Source organism: Mus pahari, chromosome 23 (genome assembly GCF_900095145.1).
Source record: "Mus pahari chromosome 23, PAHARI_EIJ_v1.1, whole genome shotgun sequence".
Classification (NCBI taxonomy): Eukaryota; Metazoa; Chordata; class Mammalia; order Rodentia; family Muridae; genus Mus; species Mus pahari.
Genome location: NC_034612.1, coordinates 27470995 through 27485062, shown reverse-complemented (window position 1 = coordinate 27485062; position 14068 = coordinate 27470995). Strand labels below are relative to the sequence as shown.

At 49.1% G+C, this 14068-nt stretch overlaps 1 protein-coding gene across 1 annotated transcript in view; it reads right to left on the bottom strand.

The window, feature by feature from the left end:
* Ephb4 (EPH receptor B4) overlaps positions 1-14068 on the bottom strand; it is a 25694-nt gene that overhangs the window by 8320 nt on the left and 3306 nt on the right. The window contains exons 2-11 of the mRNA XM_029533877.1: positions 13332-13402; positions 12922-13209; positions 9273-9669; positions 6594-6749; positions 5507-5839; positions 4492-4616; positions 3335-3500; positions 1393-1495; positions 922-986; positions 705-818 (exon numbers count right to left, since the gene is read on the bottom strand). Of these exons, the coding sequence (XP_029389737.1) occupies positions 705-818; positions 922-986; positions 1393-1495; positions 3335-3500; positions 4492-4616; positions 5507-5839; positions 6594-6749; positions 9273-9669; positions 12922-13209; positions 13332-13402 (1818 nt within the window). The remainder of the gene's footprint in view (positions 1-704; positions 819-921; positions 987-1392; positions 1496-3334; positions 3501-4491; positions 4617-5506; positions 5840-6593; positions 6750-9272; positions 9670-12921; positions 13210-13331; positions 13403-14068) is intronic.

Sequence of the window (14068 nt, the reverse complement as noted above, 5' to 3'; positions counted from 1 at the left end):
GAGAGAGAGAGAGAGAGAGAGAGAGAGAGAGAGAGAGAGAGAGAGAGAAAGAGAGCACGTGTGCACATTGAACATGCACATTGGATGTACACGTTCCTGTTGGTGTGTGTATGTGCATGTGTGATAGCGGCCATATGTCAACACCCGGTGTTTTGTAATTATATTCATGGTTACACATGTGTATGTACACATGTGGGAGAATGAACACATGACATTCAGAGGGCCATTTTCAGTAATTAGTTCTCTCCTCCCAGCGTATGGGTCCCTCACAGGTCATCAGCCTTGGCTGCAGTCCCTCCTAATCCTCTGAGCCATCCTGTGGCCCTGGCCAGCCTGGAACTTGCTATGTAGACCAGGTTAGCCTCAAACCAAGAGAGTAGTACCCTGCCTCTTCTCCTGAGTGCTGGAGTTAGTGCTGGGTACTACCACAACAGCAATCCACCTGACTTCTTGAGAGAGGGTCTCTCCTTGAACCCCGAGCTCATCAGTTTGGTTAGACTGATGGATGCTGGGCTGGCCAATGAGCAGCACAGCCCCTCTGCGTGTCCTTCCGATCCCCCACCCCGCCCCCAATCCCTCGCCTTGCGCTGGGATTTCAGGTTATGCGCTACTCTGCTCAGCTTTTCCACACGGGTCTGGGGGGGGGTCAAACTCAGGTCCTCACGTTTGTACGACTCTGAAGCACCCCGACTTGTTCCTCTTACCTGCACCAATTACCTCTTCAATCTTGACATAGGAGACGTCAATCTCTTTGGCAAATTCCCTCACTGCCTCATTAGGGTCTTCGTAAGTAAAAGGATCAATGTAGACCTTGGTACCTAAGGAGTCACACAGGACCCCATTAACCAGGAAGTAAATTCCTCTGGACCAAGCTGTCCCATTAGCCCCAAGCTGCTTTCCCCTCGTCTGTGACCCACATACCGTGCCCGATGAGGTACTGCCCGTGCTTATCCGAGTACTCAACTTCCCTCCCATTGCTCTGCTTCCTGTAGCAGTGAGAAAAAGAAGTAAGAGGCAAACTGAGCCATACACCTCTGGGCCCCCAGAGGAGGAAGGCGTTGGGGTCCGGAAAAATTTCCATTGAGAGCTGACTGGTGGGAAAGACAGGAAGGTTTGCTCTACGACGGCGGTTTTCAACCTGTGGGCTGAAACCCCAAACGGGGTCAAAGGACCCTTTCACGGGGGTCATACATCAGATACTCTGCGTTTCAGATATTTACACCGTGATAGATAACTAGCAAAGTTACAGCTATGCAGAAGCAACGTGAATAACTTAATGGTTGGGGGGGGGGAGTGTCACCGCAACAGGAAGAACTGTATTAAACGATTGCATCATTAGGCAGGTTGAGACCCCTGCCCTAGGGTGTGTGAGCAGGTGGCCAGAGACTTTACCTGAGGCAGAGAACTGCAATGATGACGACCACCAGGACCAGGACCACGCCCACAACCACAGTGCCTGCAATCAGGGCCAGCTGCTCCCGCCAGCTCTCGCTCTCTGGGGGGGAGAAGAGGTCAGGTAAAGATGAGAGTTCCTGAGTCCCCCCCCCCAACTCCACCATCAAGCAATGATCTGAGATCTCCTGAGCTGACTCCCATCTCAGCCCAGTGCGAGCTAAGCGACTAATGAGCTCACATTGAGGACGATGGAGTGAGTGTCCAAGCTTAACAAAGAAAAATCTTCTCTGGGTGAGAGTCTGAAGGTGATAGCATACACCTGTAATCCCATTCAGGAGGCTGAGGCAGGAGGATAGAGGGTTTGACACCAGCCTGGACTACAATAGTAGGTTCTGCTTCAGCATAGAAAACTTAGTAAAATCCTATCTCAAAATAATAAATAGAAATAAAGGCCAGGATACAGCTCAGTGGTAGAGTGCTGGGCTGGCATGCACAAGATCCCTCAGCACTGAGAAAAGTAAGACAACAGTGAGGGTCTAGGTCTGTAACCCCAGCATTTAAGAGGCGGAGGCAGGAGGATTGTCAAGTTAAGTAAAGCCCAGCCTGTGCCACACAATGAGACCCTATCTCTAACTCGTCAGCTAAGAACACTAGCAGCTCTTCCAGGAGACCTGGGTTCACTTCCCAGTATCCACATGGGGGAAGCTCAAATACTTCCAGTTCCAGGATTCACTTCTGGCCTTCACGGGCCCTCCGTCTACACAGTGCACAGACACACATGCAGGCAAAACACTCATATGCATAAAATAAAATAAAATCCTTAAAAAGCAAAAAAGATAAGAAAAAGAAGTGATGGAAGAGAAGATTAAGAAAGAAAGAGAGAGAGAGAGAGAGAGAGAGAGAGGAAGGAAGGAAGGAAGGAAGGAAGGAAGGAAGGAAGGAAGGAAGGAAGAAACCAAGTATGGTGGGGGACTCCTGTAATCTTGGAAGGCAGAGGCAGAAGGATTGCTGCAACTTTAAGTCCAGCCTTGTAAGTTCAAGAACATCTCCATGACTAACCAAGGCCCTGTCTCAAAAAACACGGAGCTGTTCAAAAATGTATGGAGTTAGCCGGGCAGTGCTGAAGCACGCCTTTAATTCCATCACTTGACAGGCAGAAGGCAAGTAGATCTCTGTGATTTCCGGGCCAGCCTGATCTACAGAGCAAGTTCCAGAACAGTGAGGGCTACACAGCTAAACTCTGTCTTAAAAAAAAAACAAACAGGGCTGGCGAGATGGCTCAGTGGGTAAGAGCACCCGACTGCTCTTCCAAAGGTCCGGAGTTCAAATCCCAGCAACCACATGGTGGCTCACAACCATCCATAACAAGATCTGACTCCCTCTTCTGGAGTGTCTGAAGACAGCTACAGTGTACTTACATATAATAACTAAATAAATAAATCTTAAATAAAACAAACAAACAAACAATGCTGGGCAGTGGTGGCGCAAGCCTTTAATCCCAGCGCTCGGGAGGCAGAGGCAGGCAGATTGGATCTCTGAGTTCGAGACCAGTCTGGTCTACAGAGTGAGTTCCAGGACAGACAGGGCTACACAGAGAAACCCTGTCCTCGAAAAACCAAAACAAACAAACAAACAGACAAAAACAAAAAAGCTGGTGCTACGTCACTTTCCCTCAGAACTCTGTGATCAGGTTTTCTCATCTTACTGGAGGAGGGAGCAGGAGGAGCTCTTGGGTCGACATGCTGCTAAGAGTGAAGAGCCAGCAGGTGTCACAGCCAGAGCACGGATTTAGTTTCTGTTCTAGGTTCTATGGGGTCTTTGCCGGCCGGGGTTTATCATTGAAGGATAAGAGCAAGGCAGAGGACTGCCGATACTGAGGCAAGCCGTGCCTGGTGGGGGGGGCAACCTTCCCGGCCTCCACCGGAAACCCCAGACTCACCATCCAGCTGAGTCTGACTGTGATGCTCCTGGCCAAAGGGACCGTAGCCAGCCTCCGACCGTGCGCGCACCTGGACCAGATAGCTGGCTCCCCGCTTCAGCCCCCGGAGCTCAGCTCGGTTTTCTGATGTCTTCAGGAAACGTACACTGCTGGGGCCCTCTGCGCCCTGTGCAGGAGGAGAAAGGAACGGGCCGGAAGATTTCCCCCTTCTCTGCTGCTTTTACTTCCCCATCACTCCCACTTTATCCTACTGTGTAGCACCATATAATCCTTCTAGCAGCTTTTGTTTTTTCTCTTTGGGGTGCTGGAACTCAAGCCTAAACATCTTACACGCCAAACAAGCACTGCACCAGAGCCATCCTCCCAGCCCCTCCCTGGGGGATTCTAGGCAGGGGCTCTACCACTGAGCCACGCCCCCAGCCCCTCCCTGGGGGATTCTAGGCAGGGGCTCTACCACTGAGCCACGCCCCCAGCCCCTCCCTGGGGGATTCTAGGCAGGGGCTCTACCACTGAGCCACGCCCCCAGCCCCTCCCTGGGGGATTCTAGGCAGGGGCTCTACCACTGAGCCACGCCCCCAGCCCCTCNCTGGGGGATTCTAGGCAGGGGCTCTACCACTGAGCCACGCCCCCAGCCCCTCNCTGGGGGATTCTAGGCAGGGGCTCTACCACTGAGCCACGCCCCCAGCCCCTCCCTGGGGGATTCTAGGCAGGGGCTCTACCACTGAGCCACGCCCCCAGCCCCTCACTGGGGGATTCTAGGCAGGGGCTCTACCACTGAGCCATCCTGACAACCCTTTACAGTGGTTCTATGTGCCTGGTATATAACTATATTTATGTATATATACTTATTGATTTTCTTTATTTAAAATAAAATTTTATACTTATACATTTATTTGTTTATATATCTGTTACATTTATTCACTTGTATTATTTATTTATATTATATATTTATTACATTATTTATTTATATTATATTTATATTATAACTATTTTACAGATAACAATAACTGAGGCTTAGAGAGGCCCAAGGGCTGGCCTGCGGTCGTAGAGTTAATAAACAGTCAACTTGAATTGCAATGCTCACCAGATGTCTTCAAAACCAGGTATCCCAGCTCTGGTTCAATAGTCCCCTTACCTGGGACAGAGCCTAGCCTTACCTTCTCATGATACTTGACCTCGTAGTCCAGCACGGCCCCACTGGGTGCTCTGGGGATAGCCCACGACAGGATCAAAGTGCTGGGTGATGACCGGGTCACTCGGATGTCAGACACTGCAGGAGGTACTGCAGGAGAAAGAAACCCAATGCACCCTGCTGCAAAGTCTAGCAACTAACAGTTTCCAATTCCTGCCCGACCCGCACCCCCACAGCGCTGGGGATGCGGCCAGGGCCCTAGGGGGCTTGGTTTCCTAATTCTTCCCCCAGAGGTTATATCTAGCAACCTCTTCTAATACCTGCGTGATGCTCTTGCAGGGGACGCAGGTCTGGTTCCCAGCTCCCACCTCCAGTAGCTCACCGCTGCCTGCCACTGCAGGTCTAGGGCATCCAATACCCTCTGTTGGCCTCCTTGGGCACCTCCACACATATGGTTTACACAAATGCAGGCAGGCACACATGTATAAATAATAACATTTTTGGGGAAAAAAAACTCCCTTTGAGCACTCTGGAAGCAGAGACAAGAGAATGCTGAGTCTGAAGCTAGACTCAGCTACACACAAGCGGCCATCTCAAAAAAAAAAAAGGGGGGGGGAGGAAAAAGGACTTATCTGGCTCTGGGATGATGGCCCAGTAAGCAAACTGCCTGGGGCACAAGAATTTGGATCCCCAGCACCCAGGTAGATGCTGCGCAGACATCTCAAGTCACTTGTAATCCCAGAGCACCGGAGGCAAAGTCGGTAACTAAGACCTACTTTCTGTGAGGCAGAGTCTCAAGTAGTAGCTCAGGCTGGCCTTGAACTTCTGATCTTTCTTTCTCTGACTCCCAAATACTGGGATTATGATTTTAAATGTTGCTTTTTTTTTTTTCTTACTTTTCTTTTTCTCCTTCTTTTAAAATTGTATCTTCGCAGAAGGCTTTAGTATGACATTCCCATATGAACCCATAATATACTTTGGTCACATTATCCCCTCTATTACTTTTTAAAAAATCATTATTCTCTGTCCCCTTGTCTTACCCTCACGGTCAGTGGTGACATTGACAGGCTCAAAAGGAGGCGGTCCAGTGGCTAAGGTAGACACACCATTCAAAGCAGCAACTTCAAAGGTATAGGTGACATCAGGACGCAGCCCTCGGATTGCCACCCAGGGCTCAACCAGGTCGCGAGGACCAGGGTCGAAGGTCAGGTCGCCCCCACAGGGCAAGCAGGAACCCCCAGGACGGCACTCCCGGCAGCGTACAGCATACGTGAGGTCCTCTCGGCCTCCGGACTCAAGGGGAGCACTCCATTCCAGGCGCAGGGAGGAACCATTCAGATGGTGAACCACGCTTCTTGGAGCTGAGGGTGGGGCTACGGGAAAAGAGAATCAGGTAGGGGGGATAGGAGGTGACTACCCTAAAGGACAGACAGTCACACGAATCTTCTGAAGTATTAGAGGTCAGGCCAAAGCTGGGAAGCATGTGGGCTGTGATGGGCTAGCTTCAGCAACTTGATACAACCTAAAAATCACTTGGGAAAAGTCTTGATGAGACGATGTTATGTCAGCCTATGGGAGTGTATGTTCAGGATTTTCTTTTTTTTTTTTTTTTTTTTNGTCAGATCTTGTTACGGATGGTTGCGAGCCACCATGTGGTTGCTGGGATTTGAACTCTGGACCTTCGGAAGAGCAGTCGGGTGCTCTTACCCACTGAGCCATCTCACCAGCCCCAGGATTTTCTTGATTAAGTTAAGTGATATGGGAGGACCCAGCCCACTGTGGGTGGCACCATTCCCTATGAAGTGGGTCCTGAGCTATGTGAGAACAGAGAAATCAAGCTGAGCACAAGCAAGCAAGCAGCCGAGCAAATACGGGTACATTCACTTCTCTCTGTTCTTGACTCTGGACGTGATATGACTGGCTGTTCCTGCCTTGACTTTCCTATGCCAATGGACTACAACCTGGAGTTAAGCTAAATTAAATTCCTTCCTCTCTGAATGGTTTCTTATCATGGTATTTTACCACAGCAACAGAAAGCTGTATCAGGGACCGTGTGGGGAGTCCACACACTCTCCCTCAATGAACCACACATGAGACATCAGATGTCACCCACCCCTGGAAACTTACTAGTGCAAGGTGAACTCCGGGGGTCTGAGCGGGCCCGGTAATACCCAATCCGACACAGGCAGACAGGAGACCCAATGGTATTCGAGTGGCTGTTGGCTGGGCACGGCAGGCAGGATTCTTCTCCTATTTGGGGCTTGAAGGTTCCCTGGCCACAGGCTGAGGGAGAGAACAAAGATGTCTATCAGGAAAACAAAACTGAAGACCGGAGAGGTTACAAGCACTGGCTGCTCTTCCAGAGGACCTGGTTTCAGTTCCCAGGACCCACAGGGTGCCTTACAAGCATTATTCCAGGGAATCCAGTGCCCCCTTATGAACTCAGGCACAAACACAGCATACAGACATATATATATATATATATATATATATATATATATATATATATATATATGAAGGAAACACACACACACATAAAGTTAAAAAAAAATTAACTTTAAAAGGAATCTTTCAACTCCAAAAGAAAATCAAAACCTGCAGACAGACAGACAGACAGACAGACAGAGCTTAGGGATAAATGAGAGCTGGCCAGTTAGAGGAAAAGGGGGGGGGGTCATCCCTCACTCTGCCTAACCCTAACTCTGGCAGTCTGGTGAAACCCTCTCATAATATTTTACTAATTAACTGACTTATAGACAGCATCTTATATATCCTGACCTCAAACTCCATATATAGCTAAGGATAACCTTGAACTTCTGATTTCTGTCTCCACCTCTGAAGTGTGGAGATTACAGGTGTGCACCACCACATCCAGTTTACAAGGTGGAGAGGACGGAATTCGGGGCTCTGTGCACACCGGCAAGCTCTCTACCACACTCCCAGCCATCAGAATAATTTTGAACGCACACTGCCAAAAATATAGAATTACTAAAAAAAAAAAAAAAAAATGCAAGATAGCTAACATATGACGTGTGAAGCATTAAGAAAACATGCCATGAGCGGTAGAAATCAGACATTTTTTCCCATCCTGTAATAACAGACAGCACTTGGAAGCCAGAGGCAAATTCAAGGACAGCCTGAGCTATATAGTGAGACTCCGTTTCTCAGAAACAAAAATAAGGGCTGGAGAGATGGCTCGGAGGTTAAGAGCGCACACTGCTCGTGCGAGGGTCAGAGTTCAGCTCCCAGCACCTATACTGGGTGGCTCAGAGCAGCACCTGTAATTCCAGCCCCATTGAGGAGATACAATGCCTCATGTACACATAACCTCACATATACAAATCATTTGAAATATGAATATTTTAAAATTATAAAAACAGAAACAAGCTGGGCTGGAGAGATGGCTCAGCAGTTAAGAGCGCTGACTGACTGCTCTTCCAGGGTCCTGAGTTCAATACCCAGCAACCACATGGTGGCTCACAGCCATCTGTAATGGGATCGGATGCCCTCTTCTGGTGTGTCTGAAGACAGAGACTATGTACGTACATACATAAGATAAATAATCTCTTGAAAGAAAGAAAGAAAGAAAGAAAGAAAGAAAGAAAGAAAGAAAGAAAGAAAGAAAGAAAGAAAGGAAACAAAGAAGCCACAACAACAACAAAAACCCAAAGATGAGACAAGCCAGTCATAGCAATACAGGAGACTAAGGTGGGATAGTTCATGAGCTGGAGAGCAGCCTGCACTATAAATCAAGACCTATTCCCTGTACAAAAACAAAAACCACAAACAAAACACCAGGAGATGCCGCGGATGGCCTTAGGCCCTCCGGAACACCGAAGTCATGATCAAAGACGACGTTTTAGCTTGTTGCGGCACCCAGAGGGGGCTTTGTGAAGTCCCGTGTTTAGGATGGTTATGTAAACCCTCAGACCCCAATCCAAAGGCACCGAGGTTGCCAACATTCCAAAAGTAACAACCGCCTCATTTTAGGTGGACATTTGCGAAAATGGAGTCACTTACAGGACGGCAAGCTGGCTCAAGGGGGTCAAAGTGCTCCCAACCAAGACTAATGACTCTGACTGAGTGTCTGCAAGCTGACCTCTGACCTCTGACCACACAAGGGCCTCAACAGCACAGGCCACGGCCCCTAGCAAGCACACACAACATAAGCAAATGTCTAAACAAAACAAACAAATGAAAATACAAATCTGAAGACTTGAGTTTGAATCGCTGGCACCTGCATTTCGAAGATAATAATGAATATTTAACAACAAAAAACCCAAACCAAACCACCCCACTAAAAGAAACAACTAAAGGGTTGAGGATATAACTCAGCTCGTACAGAGAGATTGGTTCAAATCCTCAGCACTGATGAGAGAGAGAGAGAGAGAGAGAGAGAGAGAGAGAGAGAGAGAGAGAGAGAGAGAGAGGAAAAAGCAAGCTGAATTCCAGGGACAGAGAAGCAAATTCATATCAGCAAATGGGAGGAAATTCAGAACAAATAACATAAAACGGAGATCATAAAGTCCTTTTCCACCACCCAACAAGGTATCCCAGCTGTACAGTGACAATCACTTAACGTAGGGAAGCTTAAAGGCTGGACAGAGGTGCCCATGAGTCTCGTCCCTGGGATCTGCTACCAGCCAGCCAATCAACGGAATCAACAGAATTCTAAATACTACTTTCTCCTATACTAAGACTAAAATCTGGGGGGTGGGGGGAGCCCCAAGTCCTAAGGGATGAGAGCAGGAGGAAACGCTGGCCCCACCCGCGACAGGAAAGCTCCCCGGGTACTCGCGGTCTCACCTCTGCATACTTTGTTGCCTTCCGCAGCCTCGTACCCTGGCGCGCAGCTGCAGCCGGTGACCTGCTGCTCGGCCCACTGACCATCTTCCCGGCAGTAGAGGCTGGGGCTGGGGTTGGCCGTAGGGACCGCGTTGGCCACGCAGCTACCTGCCACGGGCACCACGAGCTCCCGAGGCACCGTCTCGGGGAAGTAGGTCAAGTTCGTGATCAGCCAGGAGCACTTCTTGTAAAAGAGATGCAAGGAGAGCAGAGCCATGCAGGCTCCTTGGTCCTGGAAAGCCAGGTAGAAGCCGGCTTTGCTGAGCGGACCCAGGCGCAGCGTCTTGATGTTAACTTTGCCTGTTGCTTCAGCTCCAGGGCGCTTCCGAGTCAGATGTTCTGCGGCCACCGTGTCCACCTGCCGGGAGAACCCAGGTTCACCACCACTGTCCCAGGTCCTCTGCTGATCTCTGGCGGACTACCTTCTTCACAGATACCTTCAACCATCTTAGCTCCTGTGAAGAACCTTCTATATACCTTCCATGATACGTCTTTTCTATGTGTGTATGGGGTGTGTGCGTAGAGAGAGAATATAGAAAGAAAATGTATATAGAGAATATATAAAATATATATACACATACATATGTGTATATATACACATTGTGTATACACATACAACATATATTCATGTGTATATTTCACATGCATACATGCATATATACATGTATGTATATAGTTATGCACATACATATATATACACACAAATATAATATATTCATATATAATATATACAGATATATATGTAAATATATATGTGTGTGTGTGTGTGTACATATATTTACACACACACACACACGCACACACAAATATAAGGTTTCCTGTAGTCCAAGCTGATCGCAAACTTGCTAGGTAGCCAAGGTTTTTTCCAAGACAGGGTTTCTCTCTGTAGTCTTGGTGTCCTGGAACACACTCTATAGGCCAGGCTAGCCTTGAACTTGGAGAAATCCTCCCGCCTCCACCTCTCAAGTGCTGGGACGACAGGCAGGCACAGGCAGGCACGGGGCTTTGTGACTGCTAAGCCAGCACTCACAATTGAGGGACTCGCCCAGCTCCATCTGCACTTCCCTGCCGTCCTCTAATGCTTGCTGAGCTACGCTTCAGTCCAACTCTGTCCTGCCTCAGTTTCCCAAGGATTCGTTTGTTCTAGGAATATTCATAGATACCTGCGCCATGAGGAGGGGAGCCGAGGGGAAAGGAAGACTCACAGAGAGGTGGCCATGTAGGGCAGGAGGCAGGGCGAGGGGAACCACCGGCTCTGGAGACTAAAATTCTCACCTCATGCTGACATTCCATGGGAAATCAATAACTAGTTCTGGGTGAAGATTTGTAAAAATACAAATTCACCTTTTAGGGGTGGGGACATAGATAAGTTAGCTCATGCAGGAGGCCCTGGGCTCAATCTCTAATACACGCCTGTAATCCCAGCACTGGGGATGTGGGGGCAGGAGGAGCAGGAGTTTATGGTCACCCTTGGCTACATAAGAAAATCTGAAGTCAGCCCGAGCTATAGGTGAGATCTTGTCTCAAAAGCCAAACATGACCTAGAGAGATGGCTCAGCAGTTAAAGGCAATTGCTGCTCTTGCAAGAGGCCCAGGGTTCAATTCCCAGCACCCACATGGTAGTTCACAACTGTAACTCCAGTTCCAGGAGCTCTGATGTCCTCTTCTGGCCTCTGTGGGTGACAGGCATGCACATAGCAAACAGACACACACATATGCAGGCAAACATTCAGACACAGAAAATAAAAACAAATAAGTTTTAAGATGTACATATGAACAAAACCAGAAACAAAACCTGGGCACTGTGGCATATGGGGCCTGTGACCCCAGCATTCAAGAGGCAGGCAGACAGATCCATGAGGTCAAGGCTAGCTTGATCTGAATAGCAGGAGAGACAATCGGAAGAAAGGAAAGAAGGAAGGAAGGAAGGAAGGAAGGAAGAAAGAAAGAAAGAAAGAAAGAAAGAAAGAAAGAAAGAAAGAAAGAAAGAAAGAAAGAAAAGCCACGAAGGTTGGAGACATAGCTCAGCAGTCAAGAGCACATGTTCCTCTTATAGAGGACCCACACCAACACCCACAATGTGGCTCACAACCATCTTTAACTCCAGTTCCAGGCAACTTAACACCCTCTTCTGTCATCCCCAGGCACCAAGCCTGCACACGGGGCGCACATAAAATGCACGCAGACAAAACATCCACACAGATAAAATAATTAATAAGCCTTCCACACAGATAAAATAATTAATAAACCTAATAAAAATTTAAAGAAACCAACGGCAACCAAAAACCAGGGCTGGTAAGCTGGCTGGGGAGGTAAAGGGTGCTTGCCACCGAGCGTCAGAATCTGAGTTCTATCCCCGGAACCCAAGTGAGAGGAGAGAGAACCAACTCCTGCTGTCTCTGACTGACCTCCAGACTATCACTGAGGCGTAGTCATGCATGCCCACGATACATACGTACACACGTGTACACACACACACACACACACACACTCACGTGGAGGCAGGAGGATCAGGTGTTTCAGGCTAGCCTGGGCTACGGTACCTTTTTCTGGGTTAACAAAGTGGAGGAGCTGAACTCAGGGGTAACTTTGAGTCCAGTAGTTACAGCTCAAAAAAGAGGGAGGCAAGGTGTGGCTGGNGCCAGAAACTGGAATTTAAAAGTCAGGGCTGGAGCGATGGCTCGGTAGTTAAGAGCACTTGAGGTTACAGAGGACACGGGTTCGATTCCCAGAGACTATGTGGCAGTTCTTAGAACTACCAGTAATTCCAATTCCAGGATGACTATGCTACACAAATATACCCTGGAACAAAACACTCGCGCACATAAAATAAATCAAATAAACAAGAAAGACACGACAGTGCACGGCTTTAATCCTAGTGCTTGAGAGAGAGAGGCTGGTGGATCTCTGTAAGTTCAAAGCCAGCCTGATCTACAGAGTGAGTTTCAGGACAGCCAGGGCTGCACTGGTAGACTTGTTGTCTCAAAATGCAACAAAGAAATGAATTAAAAAGACAACCAGGCTGGGCTGGTGAGATGGCTCAGTGAGTAAGAGCACCCGACTGCTCTTCCAAAGGTGCAGAGTTCAAATCCCAGCAACCACATGGTGGCTCACAACCATCCCTAACAAGATCTGACTCCCTCTTCTGGAGTGTCTGAAAACAGCTACAGTGTACTTACATATAATAAATAAATAAATCTTAAAAAAAAAAAAAAGACAGCCAGGATTACAATGGCACCCACCTATAGAAGTAAGAGGATCAGGGGTTCAAGGCCAGCCTTAGCTGTATAGTGAGTTTGAGGTTAGCCTGGGCTATACACAAGACCCTGTCTCAAGAAAGCAAACAAATAAAAAGACAGGTGAGAGCTTTGTGTCAAGGAGCCAGGTGGGGATGTTAGAGGACAGGATGTGACAGAGATGCAAACAGTACAGAAGGGCCCAGCAGTGAGCAGGTAGGTCCGCAGAGATGTGGCGAGAGCAGCTTGAAGTTGGACCTCCCACACAGGAGAGGCAGTACTCCCTTCTTCCCTTTTACCCACACACACCTCCGCCTCCTCCCTCCCTAGACTTAACCGCTTGTAGCAGCATCGATCCCCCAGGCTGTTGGTACCTTGATGTAGGGGTTCTCCATCCAGGCGGGCGTGTGGGCCGTGGCCGTATCAGCTTCGCTCTCATAATAGAAGACGGTGAATGTCTCCTTGCAGGAGCGACTGGCCCTCGGCAGGGACAGGCATTCCATCATGGTGAAGCGTATCGTGGCATACACGTGGACAGCACCTCGCCTCGGGACCCAGCCAGTGCGCAGCCAGTGCGCCTGGCCCCCTGGACGCTTCATGTCGCACACCTCGTAGGTGCGGACGCTGTGCTGTTCCTCATCCAGGCCGCTTAGCTCCTCCCACTGCGCAGAGACGGGGAGGCTGTCAGTCAGGACCTCTAGCTAGGGTCAGAGTGGCTACAGGAAACAAGTGTCTCAGAACCTGGCTGGGCAACCTCCTGCCTCCGTTCCCCTCCGGCTCTTACCTGGCCCTCCGCCTGAGGGTAAGTCACCCATTTCAGATCGGCCGTTTCCAGTTTTGTGTTCAGCAGGGTCTCTAAGACAAAGTCAAAGACAAAGTCAGCCCCATCGGGGAGGTGTGCGTGAGAGGTAGGGCCAGCAGTTTGCTGGGAACAAACGGGAATGAGGGAGAGTGGGTTGTCTTTCTAGTCCCTGGAGGTAACCAAATGTATTCTCTTGGACGAAGGAGATAGGGAGCCACAAACCCTGCAGACCTGAGGCTCATCCTTGGGACCCACATGGTGGAAGGAGAGGGCCTCGCAAGTTGTCCCCTGAGTGTGATGCAAGTACTCGGCACAAGAGAACTCTTCGTCTTCCTCTCTGTCCCCAACCTCACATAAAGAACAAAATTGTGTGTGTGTGTGTGTGTGTTTGTGTGTGTGTGTGTGTGTGTGTGTGTGTGTGTGTGCATGCGTGCGCGCGCGCGCACGGGCGCGCACTGAGAATTTAAAGCAGGTCGGCAGGCTTGCAGGTAGCATTCCCTGATGAACCCTCTCACCAGCCCAGTGCCCTTAGATTTGTTACCCCTGTTCCCAGTGCCAACTCTCCCATCAGCAGCTGGTGGACACTGGACAGCTTCTAGATTTCCCCGGGGGGACTGTACCCAGAAAAATGAGGGAAACCTATGCTGGGAGCTAAATGTGCAAGGAAGGAAGGAAGGAAGGAAGGAAGGAAGGAAGGAAGGAGGAGGAGGAGGAGGAGG